Source organism: Procambarus clarkii, chromosome 20 (assembly GCF_040958095.1).
Source record: "Procambarus clarkii isolate CNS0578487 chromosome 20, FALCON_Pclarkii_2.0, whole genome shotgun sequence".
Lineage (NCBI taxonomy): Eukaryota > Metazoa > Arthropoda > Malacostraca > Decapoda > Cambaridae > Procambarus > Procambarus clarkii.
Window position 1 is genome coordinate 24620904 of NC_091169.1, and position 20617 is coordinate 24641520.

The 20617-nt window shown below is 37.1% G+C and overlaps 1 protein-coding gene across 1 annotated transcript in view; it reads left to right on the forward strand.

The window, feature by feature from the left end:
- Positions 1-12839, forward strand: part of LOC123755431 (carbohydrate sulfotransferase 11) — a 55269-nt gene extending 42430 nt beyond the window's left edge. Inside the window, 9 exon segments of the mRNA XM_045738090.2 lie at positions 1366-1623; positions 3407-3802; positions 4470-4556; positions 5445-5665; positions 6460-6561; positions 8042-8312; positions 8906-8951; positions 11226-11290; positions 11292-12839. Of these exon segments, the coding sequence (XP_045594046.1) occupies positions 1474-1623; positions 3407-3802; positions 4470-4556; positions 5445-5665; positions 6460-6561; positions 8042-8312; positions 8906-8951; positions 11226-11290; positions 11292-11420 (1467 nt within the window). The 5' untranslated portion in view covers positions 1366-1473 and the 3' untranslated portion in view covers positions 11421-12839.
- Positions 12840-20617: the final 7778 nt, after the last annotated feature.

A 20617-nucleotide genomic window follows, 5' to 3' on the forward strand; every position in this document is an offset into this window, starting at 1 on the left:
AGGTTTCATAAACCTTTGGTTAATAGTGCGTGATCTATGTGATTCATTACGTCTGATTATTGACATTTATATCTTTAAAATTTGAGTAATTTATTTAATGTCTATAATCTCGAGTGCTCCAGTACTGGGATTGGTCTGCAAAGCAATTTGTAATTGTTATTTAAAGAACATGAATAAAGGAAAGTTTGACTTACGCGAGGAAGCTCCTATTTATATACCCTTAAACTCGTATATAATATGTCTAACCTACATTTGAAACAATCCAACTTGATCTTTTGCTGTGTCCTTGACTGGACTACCAAGTATATACAAAACAAATCTGCAGATAGTGTAACGTCAACAGTTGCATCCACGCAAAAGTTTGAGCTGATGCAACCTATACAACATTACTGACCTTCTGGGAGCATGATTCTCTCCGAGTGACCCTCCTGGTGTAGGTAATCACATTACCGGTGCAGCTATTGGCGGAGCCCACCGGTGCAGCTATTGGCGGAGCCACCGGTGCAGCTATTGGTGGAGCCCAGCGGTGCAGCTATTGGTGGAGCCCATCGGTGCAGCTATTGGTGGAGCCCAGCGGTGCAGCTATTGGTGGAGCCCACCGGTGCAGCTATTGGCGGAGCCACCGGTACAGCTATTGGCGGAGCCACCGGTGCAGCTATTGGCGGAGCCCACCGGCGCAGCTATTGGCGGAGCTCAGCGGTGCAGCTATTGGTGGAGCCCATCGGTGCAGCTATTGGTGGAGCCCATCGGTGCAGCTATTGGTGGAGCCCATCGGTGCAGCTATTGGTGGAACCCAGCGGTGCAGCTATTGGTGGAACCCAGCGGTGCAGCTATTGGTGGAGCCACCGGTGCAGCTCATGGTAGCGGGCGATTTAATTTCATATCTCGTATGTGAACAAAATCTCCCACGGCCTAAGTTCTTTGGAAGGGAGGGAACCGACTTTCAGTGATGGATCGCCTATTTAAACATGGCTGAACCTTTGGCTGGGAAGGTGTTTGTCCAACACAAACTTCAGGGAAAAGTATACATTGCGGTCACACGGTGAGAGGGGAAGGGGAAGCAGCCTTCTCACAAAGGAAACTAACGGCAATAATGGTCACACTTTTAGTCGCCGGGAAATAAATGGTGTCATTTATCTTTAAAGAACCGTACAGAGCAGAACAGCAAATACATGAATTGAGGATATTTAACATTACAGCAAACAAAACGTTAACAAATTGTTTAAAAGTTAAACAGCCTTTTATATACTTAATAATCCGTTATCTACTATAATATATATAATATATAATTTTAAATACTTTATGAATGGTCGTAATCTTGGTGTATGTTAAATTTCCACTTACGAAATATACTTTATTTTCCAGAAATGTATACCTGAAAAAATCCAGAAAATGTATTTCTGGATTTCCAGAAATCTTCAAGATGTAACGAGATGTGAACAATGAAGCCAAGAGGAAATATTGTCAGACAACATGAGGATACGAGGCAGATTAAAGCCTTTACTTCTGTTTGTCATATTCTGTTTAAGTATCATAATATACAACTTGAAGGGAGCCCGTGTAGACAGCTGGGACGATGGCAATTATAAACAGAATTTAAGAGTCGCCAGGATAACAGCTCATGTGAGTACTTAGCAAACTTTAAGGATAAGGATAACTTGAAGGCCAGGATATAAACCCAGGACAAATAGAATCGCTCACATTGTATAGTAAGAGTCACTCCTCAGTCGCTCCTCCTCTCAAGGGCCGACTCAAATTGGATCATTCTTGATCCAATTTGATCAAGACGATCAAATTTTTGATCGTCTCAAATCAAATTTTTGATCGTCTCGTCTCGTCTGCAAGATTTAACAAGGCCGCCGGCCCCAGCCTCTCCATATTCATGCAGAAAGACTCTTTAGAGTCTTTTATAGAGTCTGGACCTATGTTCATGGGTGTACTAGGTGATGCACAGATCTTATCACCATCGAAATTCTGCCTCCTATTCTTTTTCTTAGTGAAAACTTGCTCTTGTAGAAGGGGTTTCAACTTGAGTTTTGCCATCTTCAAGTCATGCACAAACTGCAGTGAGTCGACTAGGTCAAACTGTAATGATTTCGGAAATATTGAATACTGATACCAAAGGGCTCGACATCGAAATCCTTCGTGCCTACCTGCAGGTCTTGAACTCCCTGCTCATCCTTCTTAATCCTCAATGGCTGGTATTTAACATGTTTCACCCATGGTAATGCTGGCACTTGAGGTTTAAGTTAACAATAGCCTTCACCCTTGCAATGTGGTTTTCATTCCTTGTTGTTAAGAACAGCCGTTTCTCATTCAGCCAAAGCTGAAACCATCCTTGCTTTAATTTAGAGTTCAGATTCATAGTTGTTTCTATCCAGATATCCAGTGGCTGGAAAGAGTAAGGTAGCCCTATCATCAACTAACTGAATTTATTTATTTATTTATATATATAAGAAGGTACATTGGGTTTATGAGAGTACATAGCATTCTTGTAAAGCCACTAGTATGCATAGCGTTTCCGGCAGCCGGGTTATTATTGAAGAAAGCCATTTATTCTTGCGACAGTGAAGAGAGTATCACACAATAATCTGGCAACCACCTTCCATAGTCATGATTGTCATATGACAGTATGGTTGTGACTGTTGAGGACTTATGTTTGTCCTATGAGATACATAATACAGAAAAATACAGCAATCCTGTTGTATTTTTACTGTCCATAATTCAACACTTCATGTTTAAAGCTTTCATTTGAGTCTAATATGAAGGCTCTACTACAGTTTGGAACAGATTGCCTGTTCTGAACAAAATATCAGTGGGCATCTTGAATTTAAAGGTAAAAAATAGATGAAGTCATCTAATTGACATCAGTAAATGAATTCCTAAACCTAAAAATCTTGTACCTGAGCAACATTTTAGGGTAAATAAATAAAAAGGCAATTTTCAAAATGACCAATGGCAGTAGGAATCAGTTTGCATCAATGGAGCATAAGGGCCATTTGCATCAATGGCTGGCATTCAACTTGTTTCCTATGCAAATGCCAATAGGGTAAAAAAAAATTGTATTGAGCCTTCATACAACACACATCCACTGAGAAACAAATCTTTGCTCTCAAGTGGTCATGGAAGTACTGTACTGAAAATGACCCAACTATCTGGTGACAGTTTTTTATACAAAACTCCTAGATCTCTCTCTTTATCAGAGTTTCTTAACACTAAAGTTATGTTATATATTAATACAGTTATTAGTAATGATTAATCTAAATACTGTATCCATTTCAATTAGCAATAATTTATATATTCTTGATTGCACATGACCTTTATGATACAAAGTACATGCCAGCACCCCTATTTCATCAATTTCATGTCTTTATAAATAATGACCACGTTTCCTGCTTTCATACAGGATCTTCTCACCATTGGGCATCATCTGGAGGCTGTCACGATCCCTTCTACTACAGGCCTAGCAGTCAATCTGTCCACCGTCAATGGAACTGTTAATATTACAAAATCTCAGGTAGATACTCCATCCACTGTTAGTGTACCTTGTGACCGTGCCTGCCAGTTCCACCACATCGTCAAACAAGGCAGTGGCCTAGACAATGGAGTTAGTCAATTAAAACATACTAACATAACCAGGAAATTGACAAACCAAGAGTATGCTGTACAGAGGAAAAATTTTGTGCAGTCCCATCTTAACAATAATAAAAGCGGGTGGAAGCCATGTGATAAGGCGTGTCGAGCAGCCAACTTGAAGAATCACAAACTGCACAGAGGAGCAGGCTATGCTGCCAGGGTGCAGGTAAGGTAGATTCTTCCTAAGGAACAGTGAAGATGCTGTTGAGGTCAAGATAGACAAGAATTCTCCAGCCAATACTTGAGCATGATACCATGTCTGCATTGTGTGTCCTAACATTATTGACCAGTTGAGACTCGGTGTTTTGTTACTCATTCACCTAATTAGATGCACATTTTGATTAATGATCTTTAATTAAAATAATTTGATTCGGATAGCACACCACAAAATTGGAAATATTTTTCTTTGTAGCTCATAAATCATTCTTTTAGTTTATTTATTTAAAAATGTTCATATATTAGGTATGACTCTTGCACCTGTGTGTGATGCACTGGCCAATTTGTTAAAAGTTTGTGATTCATCCATATTTTTATTATTTGCCATTTTTTCACAGGTGTTCTTTCACACAAATGCCACTCAGTTCAGTGCATAAATTAGTTTGTTCAGTAAATTGAATGATTTCTTGGAATGATACAGAAAAACTTAGTATATCTTTAATATAAACTCCCATTTACTATGTGGATATGGAATTGAGTTTTCAAGACAAATTTCAAATACAGTATGCTCTGAAATATGAATCACATTGATCTACTTGTAATCTGAAGATAAGTACAGTACTGAAGTTGACATTATATTAGAAGTCATATTAATTTTTTGCATCATTTAATTTTAGGTGGAGACCATGACTTTGCCAGACTCTTGGACAGTGACACAGGCGCTGGTAGACCGACTGTCTGTTAGACGCAACCATGTTCGAGAGGTAAGGCACAGGTATAATAGAAATTTGTATTATCTGTTACAATACAGTATTGCCAGTATTAGTATTAAAGTACAGTACAGTATTAAGAAATATTGCCAGAGCAAACGTGGATGTCTTCAAGAGTGAGAAATTTTAGTTTTCTTCAAGAAGTGCCGGACCAAATGGGCTGTGGTGGATATGTGGGCCTGCAGGCCACAATTAAGCAATAGCCTGGTGGACCAAGTCTCTCAAAAGTCAAGCCTGGCCTCGGGCTGGGCTTGGGGAGTAGAACTACTCCTAGAACCCCATCAAGCAGGGGGAGTAGACCAACTCCCAGAACCTCATCTAGGTACAGTGATGTTTGATACTTGATGTTTGCAAGTACAGTACTGGATTTACAAATGTATTGGGTTCTCACTTGGAAGAAGGCCATAACTATCAAATTTTTGTCTTCAGTGCTTCACATTATGATACCTAATACAAAATTTTTGTCTTCAGTGCTTCACATTATGATACCTAATACAAAATTTTTGTCTTCAGTGCTTCACATTATGATACCTAATACAATAGTCAGAACTGCACAACTAGGCCTATTCAATAGGATAATTTTGCTAATTACAGTATAGCCAGAGTACAGTACTGATTATCAAATTTATTTTTGAATTCAAAAATACAGCTGACTTGTAACACTTAATAATATTTCATACATTATAGCACAGCGGTTTCATACACTTGAATACAATAATGTATTGAGCTCTTTATGCTTGATGCATTATTATTAGGAATTTACATTTTACAAAAGTCAGTTTATAATGTTGATAAGCATATTATTTGTCCTATGTTTATTAATTGTAATTATGAAATGTTTAACCTTTTGCAGTAATTCTGATTTCTTACTGTTGTATGCAGGTCTGTAGAAAATATGGATTAGATAAGCCTTCGGAGACGTACCAGCCAAATGCCTGGGAATTCTTGATAAATGAAAAATATGGCTTAGTATGGTGCAACATTTTCAAGGCTGCATCATCAACATGGTTCTATAACTTCAACCTGCTTGCAGGATTCTCAGAGACAGAGCTTCTTCACTCGAAAGATACTCCAATTCAGCTTGCTAGGAAGCGTTATGCAAGGTGTGTGATTTAACTTAGCATAATCTATAATTATTGTGTGTGTATATATCTCCAAGGTTCTAGCTCTCACCTCCATCACTACCTCATTAAATAGTGAAAGCATCATAAACCCCCCCTTCCCAATTTTACCTCCAGTGGCATGTCCAGGATTTTGCCAAAGGGGGAGCCTAATGGCAAGTGAGAGAGACCCCCTTCTCCCCTTTCCACATCATCCAAATTTACGGTAATGTGGGAAACATTACAGTAAACTTGACAGACTGCAAGACGTACAGTACATTTTATTGTCTCTAAACCGAGTCATAATGTGGAGAGACGGAATGATGAATGTCGGTAGTTTTCTTCATTTCATCTTCATCAGATAATTATGTGCAGTACTGTTTATGACACCCTTAATGGACTGGATAGAGGAATACTTTTTTCTTTCTCCCTCTTATCATTCTCGTGCATTTTACATCCATTTGTATTTTAAAAAAATTCTGTAAGAACTTGTACTGTATAGCCAAAAAGGTAGTAAAACAGTACTGTTCATATTTTGGAATTGCTGATGAATTCTTGCTCTAAAAACAAAATTCTTAAAGATATGAGCTCATAGATTAAAGAATTATAATGGGAATTTATTGCATTCCATTGAAAAAAGGTATAGATTAGACCATATAAGAAAGTAGAACAGTTTTTCATTAACAAGTCTTGTTGTACCCTATTGAAATTACTGTATACTGTACCGTCATCACAATGTGTATGAAAAGGTCTTAATAGCACTAGTTGGTTTTTAATAATTTCTTTATTTTATTCAGACCATCTGTTGAGGAGCTGCAGAAGTTTATGAATTCATCGCAACAGCCACTCTCCTTCATGATTGCAAGACATCCTCTAAAGAGACTTGTATCAGGGTACAGGTACGAATTCTTGTTGTGTATTTACAATTACAGTATGGAATGTGCTCTTCCTTTTATTAATTCATAATACTAAATCTTAACATTGTGTTAGGATAAATATTAAGATTAAATGGAACATTAATAAAAATCAGTGACTATGAAAAACTGGCTTGTGCAAAGAAAATTTGATTCATGTTTATTAAAACGCTGAAGAATTGTGATGTTTTAGTTTTGGGCTTGATTGTATTTCTAGTGTTCATGGATGGGTTCTTTTTTTTATATTGGCTCTATTACCATTCTTCTTGTGTTCTCTTTCCCTTTTTGTTATGAATAGTTTATCAACATACCAGGGTTCTCCATCTTTTGTTCCTCCTTATTTCTCATATGTGTATAGATTGTCTTTAGTTTACAGTAGGATATGATTGCATCTGATGGAGGCTTGTATTATTGATCAAGCATTTCTTCCCATTTCCTTGAGTATGAGAATTGGCTACAATGAGGTATTCCTTTGACTTGCTCTCATGGCCTGTTCTATATTGTGATGCATAAATGTTTGCAGTTGGAGATTTACAAATTTGTCTACTCATATATTTCATGTTCTTGCCTTATAAGCCTGCCACTCAATTGATTTCATATTAAAGCCATCCAGAAGCAACAATCCTGCTTTATCTTGATCTGCTCTTATTATTTTTCTCATTATAAGTCCCTGCCATTTGTTGGCGAGTTCCTCTCTCGTGTATACTTGTGCGAGTATACTTGTTTAAAGATTTTATGATATTAGAAAGTTGTTACAACTTGTTAGGTGGTGTTATAACTTCTTCGAACATCGAAGCAATATTAAAGTTTCTTCGCGTGTTTGGCAGGTTGATCTTGGTAGCTATACAAGTGAAGAGAATGTAGCATTGTTATATTGTTGACAGTCTAAGGGGCTGTCACTTCTCAGTGAATATGTAGAGCATGGCAAAGTTAAGAGTTGAAAGCTCCTCATGGAAGAAAGCCATGAGGAGGCTATCTTGGAACGTTAATGAGTTAAAAAATAAACCAGTGGATGTACACTATTATACTCTTAAGAAAGAATATTAACATAATAGCACTCTCGGAAATTGGGAATAGGGATGATAGCATTATGAGATTAAATGGCTATAAAGGATTTCATTTATATGCTGGTAGAGGAATTAGTAATGTGTCATGTTATGTCAACAATACCATACCTGCTTAAATAAGATGCCCGAGAGAAATAGAGGTATTGATAGTATTAGTTTGCAGATACAATTACAAAACCGACAATTACATTTCATTAATCTATACATCTGTGATGACTCCTTTGATTTAAGATACTTGACATTCAGCTTTAGGATCAAGTGGTAAAGCAAATACAGTGGTAATGGTTGCTGATGATACCAGTTTACACTTTGGCTGCGGATAAAACACAGTACGGTAATCTGTATAGTTTGTCCACATTGGCATAGTATTTAGATTACAAAATCATTCTTATTTTCAGAGACAAGATCCACTCGGGCAACAGATACTACAGTAGACTATCTCGGGCCATCATGAAACAGTACCCCCAGTTGAAGCCAGAAACACTAGCACCTAGATCCTTCCGGTCCTTCTTTGGAAGAGCAGGGCCTCTGTCTGTTGTGCCATCATTCCCACAATTTATACAGTTTCTGATAGATGAAAATGCGAAAGGTGCAAAGCTTGACGAGCACTGGACTCCTATGAATCGGTTTTGTACACCATGCTTGGTGCCTTTTGATGTATTTGCAAAGGTATGTACTTGTATGAAAAGGTGAACTACAATTGTTTGGTTTTGTGTGGATAAATGTTTTATATTCTTAAATGCAGGTATAAATATAACTTCCAAAAGACTGTAATTGATATAAATGTAGAAATGAAAATCACTGACAACTATTAAGAAGCTTTATTAAGGTTGGAAATGTAAAGAGTGAAGATTTATAAGTTTTATACCAATCATTTAATGAAGAAAATTTTAAATATTGCAGTTGCTGCACACACACACACACACACACACACACACACACACACACACACACACACACACACACACACACACACACACACACACACACACACACATTGCCAGACAATGGCTTATGTGGTGCCATAACATGTGTATAAGAACATGTTATGGATCCAAGAATACAAGTACTGTATACAAGAACATGAATTCCCCCCATATATATTATATAATTATATATAGGAGGATTCCAAATAATATACGTGGATTCTTGTATTATTGCACTATCACTAATGACTTCATCAAGTGTAGACTTCTGTATATATATATACATTATTCCTGCAAAACTACCAAGAATGTTAAGTTTATACTTTTATCTTTTAGATTGAAACTTTAGAAGAAGATGGAAACTACATCATCTTTTCTGCTGGTAAGTAGTCACTCAAGTTGCAATTCTAAAAATAAAATGTATAAGCTGATGGCAGAATTTCGAAGGGACAGGATGACAAACAAATCATCAGTTGAACCATTATGATGTGTTACTTGTATTAGGAGCCTGCTGTCGTGCGTGTGCCACATTGGTGGCTTACGCCTTAAGTTTTAATCTATACTCTCGCCCATATGGTGCCAATTAGGCCATATCTGACCATAGCCCAGAGCCCAACACCATTAAATATTATGTTCATATCCTTTTCACTACTCTATACTGGTTGTAATTGAGTATACCAGGTAAAGCAATCAGTTGAAACATTACCATGTGTTACATGAATTACATGATTTATCAAGTTAATCAATATACATACATACTCGTGTAAAAAAAAGAGAAACAAGTGATAAACAATCAGTGATACATCCGAGGATAACACAGGAAGCGTCAGCAAAGTCAGGCATCGTGTGTTGACAGACCCCAAATACAGCCTTGAAATCCATAGATTGGGAGGCCTATGAAGCTAGAATGGAGGACTTTTGGACCTATAGATTTGCAAACCTCGTCCCAGAGGCATTAATGTATCAAAACATTAACAAGCTATGAGGATGAGGGAAGGGAATGTTCTTTCCATGATGGATTTGATATTCACCAGAAAAGAGAGAGAGAAAGAGAGAGAGATATTTGACATTCAGTACGTTTCCTGCTTAGGCAAAAGTGACCATGTCCTTTTTTGAATAAAGTATGCAGTGAGTTATAATCTAGTAGAGAATGAGGAAAATGAGGCAACTGAAAAACCTGGTTTCAGGAGAGGACACCTTGGGGAACTTATGGAGTTCTTTAATGCATTTGTTTTGGAAGACTTATTAGGCAAGGAAGTAAATGAGATGTATATCAAGTTTTGTGAAATATGTAATAAAGGCACAAGAAAATTTATACCAAAACAAAGATGCAGAACCAGGAAACTGAATAGGGTTGACAAATTGCAAGAGGGCCAGAGACCAAAAAACACAAAATGGAGTTGATATCAAGAGAGACAAAACCCTCTAACATACCAGCGATAGAAAGAAGCACGAAACAACTATATGGCAGAAAGAAAATGAAAAGGAAATGTGTGAAACATTAAAAACAGTTCTAAAAGTGTGTGCAAAATAAAATGTTCAGAGAACCAGACACAATAAGAATTCCTGAGAACAACATAGCACATAGAAGTGTCTAGAGACAAAGGGAAAAAATGCTCAAGGAGCTAAGAAAGAACAAAGCACTTGGACCAGATGGAGTTTCACCACAGGTTCTGAGAGGATGGGAACCCGAGCTCAGCATTCCACTTCAAATGATTTTTCAGGCATTCCTGTGTACAGGAGTCTTAGCAAATGTGTGGAAAAAGGCAAACACAGTTCCAATCTACAACAGTGCCAGCAGGAAAGGCCCGCTTAATTATAGACCTGTATCATTAACATGTGTAGAGGTCATAATGTTAGAAAAAATAATTAAAATAAAAAGGTAGAACATCTGGAGAGGAATTATACAATAACAGACAGACAGTATTGTTTTTAATCTGAGAGATCTTGTATAACAAATTTACTTAGTTTTTATGATAGAGCCACAGAGATTTTACAGGAAAGAAATGGATTAGTTGACTGCATTTATGTGGACCTAAAAAGGGCTTTCAGCAGTGTTTCACTTAAAATGTTGTTCTGGAAATTAGAACATACTGGAGGGGGGAGGGAATTATCAGAGAAAGTGCCAAGCCATTATGACTATATAGCACTTGAAATGGGTCAGGATAAGGATTTGGGATGGGACAGGAGGGGGAAAGGAATGATGCCCAACTACTTGGATGTGTGGGGATTAAACGCCGACCTGCATGAAGCTTTACTGTCCAGCCCCAAATGGTTGGGCAAGGCCCATTTTAGAAGCCTCCCTGTTACTGAAGGAGTTACAGGGCTCGGGGGAGATGAGCTCCCAGAACCCTCTCCTTGTTCTGGAACCCTCTTCCAGCTCTGGTTTGTGAATAGGAACTTTAGTCCTGTATTTGTAAGTCTTTTGTTAAATGCTCTCATTGGTGCCTAGGCACCTAACTTGCTATCTCATTCAGATTATAATTAGAGAAGAGCTGCTGAAGCAGAGCCCCAACAGGGGCATTTCATTGTACTGTACTCAAGACTATTTTTATATACATCAGGTGAAGTTCTCTTTTTCTTAATAGAATTATGTTGATTTTAAAATGAATAAATAATCTAATTTGACACTTAAAAATATGGTTCGAATCAACAGGTATAGAAGATGTGATTAAACCAAAGAGAATCAATCGTTCAAGAAATGAACCTACGGAAGAAGTTAGCCGATAAGTTCCTCTGCCAACTTTCCCAGAAGCAAATGGAAGACCTTTTGGAACTATATAAATATGATATTGAGCTCTTTGAATATGATGTCTCCAAGTATATAAATTGTACAAAATCGCAAACTTAGACAAAATAATTATAAATACTGTATAAGGTTTTACATTTTTAATGCTGGTAGTAAATATGTAAACAATTTCCTATCATTTGTGAAAAAAGTAATTGATGTCATGTGACAAATACAAAAATATTATATATTGCCAAATGTGTAAATATAGTCAAATAGATGTAGACTATGACGACTAGTCTTGGGGAAATGTTATTGTGGTTAACATTTAACCAACTTTAAGATAATACATAGAGAGGAATGTTACACGAATGTTGTAGCTAGCTTCTTTTTCTCGGGAAAATGAAGGTAAAATTTATATCTTGGGATAAAAAACACTATTTTATTACATTTGTGATGTTTGTATATATGATTTAATTTTTAACAACAAATATTTTGAAATTAAATATAAGAAATGCAATATAATGTAAGGCGTGATATTTGCAGAACATTATATATATATAGTATTACTCATATTCATTTTGCTGAATAGGTAAGTTTTCTAGATATTACAAAACCACAACTTCTAGTAGCTAATGTACTTTTCCTTCACCAGAAAAGCACTATAATACATTTTGGTGTATCACCAAATGCCATGTAACCCCAAACTGTACTGCCACTGACATTTTCCAGCTGCTAAAACTTGAGAGTACTTGAGCAGTTTGGCTGTATTGTAGGCCAGACTTGGGCTCTCATTTCAAGTTTTCACTGTCAGTACTTTAACCTGTATCAGGATTAACTAAAGCATTGATACAATGCTAACCCTCCCCTCCTAATCCTCTTCCTGCCACATCTTGTGTATCCTCTCTCTCTCTCTCTCTCTCTCCCTTAGTGTGTACATTTGCATGAATCTATGCATGTGTGCACACTCGATGCATAAATATGAACACACCCTGCAGTTAATGATCAAGAGGTTGAGAGCTGGAACTAATGCACACATTTACACACATGAACTGGCAAACAAATCTAGTTACCTCAGTCCCCCCTCATGGGATAAAAACACCAAAGTTTAATTTTTCTTTACAGCAGTTCTAGTTTGAGATACCCTAGTGATGAAAAAATGCCTTGCCATTTGTAATGCAATAAATTATAGTTTAAATTTAGTTTGATCCCTATAATGTAATATGAATTTTGGTTATATAGTTGTTTAAAATGTATACAGTAACGTCACTGATAAGATCAAAATATGCATTAGCATCATCGTTAATTTGTATCCAGTATTTTTTGCAAGCATCTCGCTTGTGTAAATGTGGTACTGAAAAATTTAAACATTGACCTAAGAGTTTAAGCACTGAATTATTTGGGTAGGTAGCATTTGTGTTTAGCTAAGAATAGTTGAAAAATGTGTTAAGTTTCAAGTATATATATTTCAAATAAATAAATATATATATATATATATATATATATATATATATATATATATATATATATATATATATATATATATATATATATATATATATATGTCGTACCTAGTAGCCAGAACTCACTTCTCAGCCTACTATTCAAGGCCCGATTTGCCTAATAAGCCAAGTTTTCCTGAATTAATATATTTACTATAATTTTTTTCTTATGAAATGATAAAGCAACCCTTTTCTCTATGTATGAGGTCAATTTTTTTTTATTGGAGTTAAAATTAACGTAGATATATGACCGAACCTAACCAACCCTACCTAACCTAACCTAACCTATATTTATAGGTAAGGTTAGGTTAGGTAGCCAAAAAAAGCTAGGTTAGGTTAGGTTAGGTAGGCGAAAAAACATTAATTCATGAAAACTTGGCTTATTAGGCAAATCGGGCCTTGAATAGTAGGCTGAGAAGTGCGTTCTGGCTATTAGGTACGACATATATATATATATATATATATATATATATATATATATATATATATATATATATATATATATATATATATATATATATATATATATATATATATATATATATATGTCGTACCTAGTAGCCAGAACGCACTTCTCAGCCTACTATGCAAGGCCTGATTTGCCTAATAAGCCAAGTTTTCATGAATTAATTGTTTTTCGACTACCTAACCTAACCTAACTTTTTCGGCTACCTAACCTAACCTAACCTATAAAGATAGGTTAGGTAGGGTTGGTTAGGTTCGGTCATATATCTACGTTAATTTTAACTCTAATAAAAAAAAATTGACCTCATACATAGTGAAATGGGTAGCTTTATCATTTCATAAGAAAAAAATTAGAAAATATATATAAATTCATGAAAACTTGGCTTATTAGGCGAATCGGGCCTTGCATAGTAGGCTGAGAAGTGCGTTCTGGCTACTAAGTACGACATATATATATATATATATATATATATATATATATAATATATATATATATATATATATATATATATATATATAATATATATATATAATATATATATATAATATATATATATAATATATATATATATATATATATATATATATATATATATATATATATATATATATATATATATATATATATATATATATATATGATATATATATATATATAAAATTAATAACCATAACATTACTGAACATAGGTATATTATGAACTGCTTACAAAATGTAAATCGTCTAGTGGCTCAATATGTTTTACCATTGTCTCTTTTTTTAGAGCTTAAACCAATTATTGCATTTTGCACCCTGTAGTGCCGTGGTTTAGGTTGTCGGCCCACAACTGAGCCTGGGCCAGGATTCATTAAGCATTTACATATCAACTTACGAAACCTGTAAATCTTTCCTCGATCATGGAGGCTTTGTTTACATTTATTAAACAGTTTGTGAGCTCCTCAGCACTATTAAGTTGTTTATAACAATAACATTTAGTTGATGTTTCCAAGTTCATGAACTCTTAGGAAAAGCAAAGCTGCCATGATTAAGGAAAGATGTACAGGATTCATAAGATATTGTGTAAATGTTTTGTGAATCCTGGCCCCTGGGTTTAATCCTCAGGTGGGACTGCTGGCCACCTCCCATTTCACCTGGTGCTTCTGTTCACCTAACAGTAAATAAGTAACTTGGAGTTAAGCAACTGTTGTGGGTTGCATCTTGGGGCTCACCAGTAGTTGGTCTGGTTTGACCTCAATAAGTTTAAAAGGCTTCCTGTCTCACATGGAAAATCATAAGGTGAACCATAAGTTTTGGTTTTCATGTGATATGGCAACCATAAGTTAACTGAACCGATTGAATTTCACCTACTTTACATATTTAACGAGAATTATTGCAAAATGTTGAGTAAAGTTTTAAAAATGTTTGTACAGTACTAAAATTTTGTAAATGTGGGTAAATTTTATATGAATAACTAAATAAAGTGCCTTTTTAAAAAATATCTGCATTGGCAAATTTTTTTAGGACTTTTATTCTTCATACCTGGATCACTAATATTGTTTTTCTCCTGACTTCAATATTGGTTGAAACTAGTTTACATTTAGGTGAAATAAAATATGTGGTAGTAGTTCCATTGAAATTGTGACCTGGTATTAGATTTTAGTGTGTGTGTGTGTGTGTACTCACCTAATTGTGCTTGTGGGGGTTGAGCTCTGGCTCTTTGGTCCCGCCTCTCAACCGTCAATCAACAGGTGTACAAGTTCCTGAGCCTATTGGGCTCTATCATATCTTCACTTGAAACTATGTATGGAGTCAGCCTCCACCACATCACTTCCTAATGCATTCCATTTGTCAACCACTTTGACACTAAAAAAGTTCTTTCTAATATCTCTGTGGCTCATTTGGGCACTCAGTTTCCACCCGTGTTCCCTATTGCCTGTGCTCCTTGTGTTAAATAGCCTGTCTTTGTCTACCCTATCAATTCCCTTGAGAATCTTGAATGTGGTGATCATGTTCCCCCTAACTCTTCTGTCTTCCAGCAAAATGAGGTTTAATTCCCGTAGTCTCTCCTCGTAGCTCATACCTCTCAGCTCAGGTACTAGTCTGGTGGCAAACCTTTGAACCTTTTCCATTTTAGTCTTATCCTTGACTAGATATGGATGCCATGCTGGGGCTGCATACTCCAAGATTGGCCTGACATATGTGGTATACAAAGTTCTGAATGATTCCTTACACAAGTTTATGAATATCGTTCTTATGTTGGCCATCCTGGCATATGCTGCTGATGTTATCCTCTTGATATGGGTCGCAGGGGACAGGTCTGATGTGATAACAACCCCAAGTCTTTTTCTCTCTCTGACTCTTGAAGAATTTCATCTCCCAGATGATACCTAGTATCTGGCCTCCTGCTTCCTACACCTATCTTCATTACATTACATTTGCTTGAGTTAAACTCTAACAACAATTTATTCGACCATTCCTTCAGTCTGTCTAGGTCTTCTTGAAGCCTCAAGCAGTCCTCCTCTGTCTTAATCCTTCTCATAATTTTGGCATTGTCAGCAAACATGGGGGGGGAACATGGCAGAAAAACAGCAAAAATACAATTTGGTCGACAGACAGCATTGTTTCAAAATAACAGACATGGGTTGACATTATAGGAGTAAGGTAGGTTACTGGGAGTTAATTAGGTAATGCTTAGTTTTAATCTTAAACTGGTTGGGAGAGGTACAGTCTTTAACATGATTGGGAAGGTCATTCCACATTCTAGGTCCCTTGATTTGAAGAGCATTTCTAGTTTGATTAAGTCATACTCTTGGAATATCAAAAAGGTATTTGTTTCTGGTATGGTGCTCACGGGTTCTGTTACAACCTTCAATGAAGCTTTTAAGGTCAGGATTGGCATTACAATTCAGTGTTTTATATATATATATATACATAATACACATGAGAGGATGTGCAGTGCCTTAATATCTAACATATTCAGAGATTTGAGAAGGGGTACCGAGTGCTGTCTGGGGCCAGAGTTGGATATTGTCCTAATAGCAGCTTTGTGTTGAGTAATTAGAAGACGTAAATGATTTTGGGTAGTAGAACCCCAAGCACAAATACCATAGTTGAGATAAGGATAGATGAGGGAGTAATAGAGCGTCACCAGAGCAGGGCGATGTACATAATATCTAATTTTAGAAAGAATGCCAACAGTTTTTGAAACTTTTTTTTAGATACTGAGACTGAGTGCTCCAAATTTAGCTAAATAATTTGCTCGTAAGGAAGGAATTGATTACCATCTCTGATTGCCTCTGAGCAGCGTGTGGGCAGCAATATTAAACAGACAATAAAGAAAATCTAGTTGACTTGAGAACAGATGAATGCTCTCTTTACTAAAATAATTAATAAAAGTTGTAATAAATCTCCATTTTGTGTCAAGTAATGTTTCAAGTAAATAAAAGTTGTAATAAATCTCCATTTTGTGTCAAGTAATGTTTCAAGTAAATAAAAGTTGTAATAAATCTCCATTTTGTGTCAAGTAATGTTTCAATGCATGAATTAATTAAAGCACTATTTTACGGTGCATTCTGTTAAAGGTTATAGCACTTAGGTGAAATTTTGGTGCTTGTCAGTAAATTATAATAAGCCCTCTATAAAATATTACATATAATGATGATGCTTTCGCTAAACAACATTATATACAATAGTGTAAGCTTTGAAAATGTAAAAGATAATGAAGTGTAGGAACGTCAAAAGAAAACGATGTTTTTCGTCAAAAAGAAAACGTTGGCATTTTTATAGGGCACACTATTGCAAACCTGATATATAAAAAGTCCACTACCACCCAAAAGGATAGGTATGGGGGTCCACTACCCCCTGTTGGAGGGTATTTGGTTTACTACCATTTGTTGGTTAGGTATGGGGCCCACTACTGCTCACAGGATGGGTATGGAGATCACTACCTCCCACAGGATGGGTATGGGGGACCACTGACACCTACAGGATGGGTATATGGGGCCTACAACCGCCCATAGGATGAGTATGGGGTCCACTGGCATGCACAGGATTGGTATATAGGGTCCACTACCGCACAGATGTGGGCGATAGTAGACCCCCATACCCATCCTGTGAGCGGTTCTGGAACCCATACCTATCCTATGGGCCCGATACCCATCCAACAGTTGTTAGTGAACCCCATTAACATCCTGCAGGTGGTAGTGAACCCCATTAACATCCTGCAGGTGGTAGTGAACCCCATTAACATCCTGCAGGTGGTAGTAGACCCTATATACCCATCCTACGGGTGGTAGTGGTACCCATCCTACGAGTGGTAGGGAAGGGAACTATCAGGGGGAGAGCGCCAAGCCATTACGACTATAGCCTGGGAAGGTGTCAGGATATGGATTTGAAATGGGACGAGGGGAAGGAATGGTAGCCCAACGACTTGGACGGTCGGGGATTGAACACCGACCTACATGAAGCGAGACCGTCGCTCTACCATGTAGGCCGAGTGGTTGTGGACCCGATAAACATCGAGTGACTAGTTGTGAAGCCCATATCCATCCTGAGGATACACTGGCAGTGTTGAAGGTAACAATGTTCAGTGTACAGGTTGCCAAGAAGGAAGACTTGAGAGGCAAGACCGACGAGAGGCATCAGAGGCTGGAGTCACGTGATAGACGTGACGTGGTGAGAGGCAATGTTGTGTTATGTTATCTCGTCGTTGTATATTTTATTTAGCACCTCGAGACGGTCTTAGTTGCCTTACTGTCTGGCTGTAGTCGTGTGAGGTGGAGGTTACGATAAGACAGTTATAAGCTTATAAATGTCAAGGTAAACATTGAGATATAACAAATTCAAAAAAATCAAATTCAAACCAGTTATTGACTGGCGGACGATTACTACTTGACTGGTGATTCCATTGCAAATGTTGCTCTATTGTACCTATTGTTCTGTTGCAACATTGTCATTAAAATGTTATATTTGGTTTGTGAAATAGATTTTTAGATTAACAACTTCAAACAGTCAAGTTGGGGATCATTATTGGTTCATTAGAGACTCGTTCGTATTTGGGGAAGTGAAGGAGTGGTTGTTGGCCATTGTTAATTAACACTTGAGATTCGCAAAATGTTAACCAATGGGGTGAGTTTGAGGGTGAATGTCAACCAATCAGCGGCCGGGTTTGGTGGGCTGCTGGTTATAAGAGGAAGGATGAGACAAAAACCTGTCAGTGTATATTACCTCACTTTTGGTAAACAGTTCCAGCTTCGTCTCGAAGTCACTTCGTCTGCCAGAAGAATGATAGGATGGATTACGAGAACCTTCAAGTCCAGAGATCCCATCACAATGGTTGTACTCTTCAAATCGCTTGTGTTGTCCAGTCTTGAGTACTGCTCAGTACTCACTTCCCTTTCAGAGCGGGAGAGATTGCTGAAATTGAGGGAATACAGAGAACATATACGGCACGCATAGACGAGATAAAGCACCTTAAATTATTGGGATCGTCTCTCATTTATTATACAGTTCGTTCCTCCTGGGAATGGTCAGTAAATCGGCCTTGTGGAATGTAGCAGAGGACGGGACGCAGACCTTGTGGGACTGAACAGTACTCCAAATTTAGGTAAGTTCTGCGCTCGTAAGGCGGGAATTGCTTACCATCTCAGGCCTCTAAGCCGGCTGAGGGCAGCAATATTGAGGAAATAATGACTAGAGGCAAAACTTAATAAGTAACCTTTATAATTAACATTTTAAGATTTATAGTTCACTTATGGTATATATAGGCAACACCTGTGGCTCCTTATTTTTAGTATTTTTAGGATGATTTTTAAGGCTCTTGATAATTAAGTCAGCGAAGATGATGGCTGTTAACGGATGAATGCACTTTTTTTTTTTACTCAAATAGTAAAGTTATAATAAGTCTTCCATTTTTTTTTTTTTTCAAGTAATATTTCAACCCATGATGTAAACCACTATTTAACAGTACATCCTGTTAAAAGGTTATCATTTAGGAAAGTTGTACTACTGCCCTTTGGATGGGCATAGGGTCCACCGGCGGCCGTTGTATGGGTCTTACAGTAGTATAGTCATCAGTGATCCCCATATTCATACCCTATAAATCACAGCAACTGAAAGTAAATACGTGATAGAGAGGCTAGATGGGGCATTAACTAGAGGCTACCGGGGTGGGGGGGGGGTTGTAGTGAGGTGATGGTATGGAAAAATGCTGTTAAGTTTACCCCCTCTCCCCCTGATCTTCACCTCAGACTGTTTAAAGTTACTTGCCTATTTAACTTCCCAAGGGTATCATGCATGCACGCACGCGCATCGAATCTTAAAATATTTAAGATTTGGCAATTTCTTAACCTAGACTCAAATTGACAAATGTATGAAACTAGCACTTAAAATTTGTCGGTCTGTTTCGTTAATTTATAAATTAATAATTAATGTTCACTTAAATATTTTCACATTCCAGCATTGTTAATGAACTCTTGTACATGATAGAATATTCATAATTTTTTGTTCCTTAGAATAACAATTAGTCGGTTTTCTGTGGAATCGCCCCGTTCGTTGGTATGCCCAAGGAATAGTCTTACTAGATTAGAAATGTGCAAATGTCGCATATTTTCAAAAAAGGCAGAAGAAAGCTACGATAGCCTTTCCCGGCTTGGATGCCTTTTTTGATAATTATTCCTATTTATATTGAGGTAGTGGCTCCCCATACACGTGGTTTAACTAGTTGTGCACCCTATATCCATGCTGTGGGTGGTAGTGACGGTTGATAGTGTTTACGGAAAGCTTAATGAACTAAGTTAACGATAAGTAGTGCAATATTAACCGTTTGAAACCTGACGTTCCTAATGTAAATTTCCACTCTTCCCCAGGTCCGGCCAACTACAGCCAGACAAGAGAAGGCAACGAGGGCAGTGTAGTGAACATGTACAACTACGGAATAAAACTATGCACTAAATTAAGCTGGAAATGAATTTGAAGTTAACATTAATGGGTAATGGAATCCTGTCAATGGCAGGACTGGTGCAGCATACATTGTAAATAGGAATAATGGCTTTTTAAAGCGAAAATGAATAAAAAACACGTATTGATAAATGTTTCTTAAACGCCACCAGAGGTAAAGCAACCATTGTCCTTACGGATCCTTTAAAGAATGTTAAAGGTTCAGTGAATCACAAACAGGGCCAGAAACCCTTGATAAAAATCGGGCAGAAAATAGTCAATGAAATAGTTGAATACAAACCAATCGGGGAAGCCTACCATGTTGGAATGTGTGGAAATGAAAGAGCAGATGTGGTGGCTGGTGAAGGCGCAGAAAGACCACTATTTGTCGAAACCAAAGGACAAATATAGAAATTTGATATATTACGAGGTAACGTC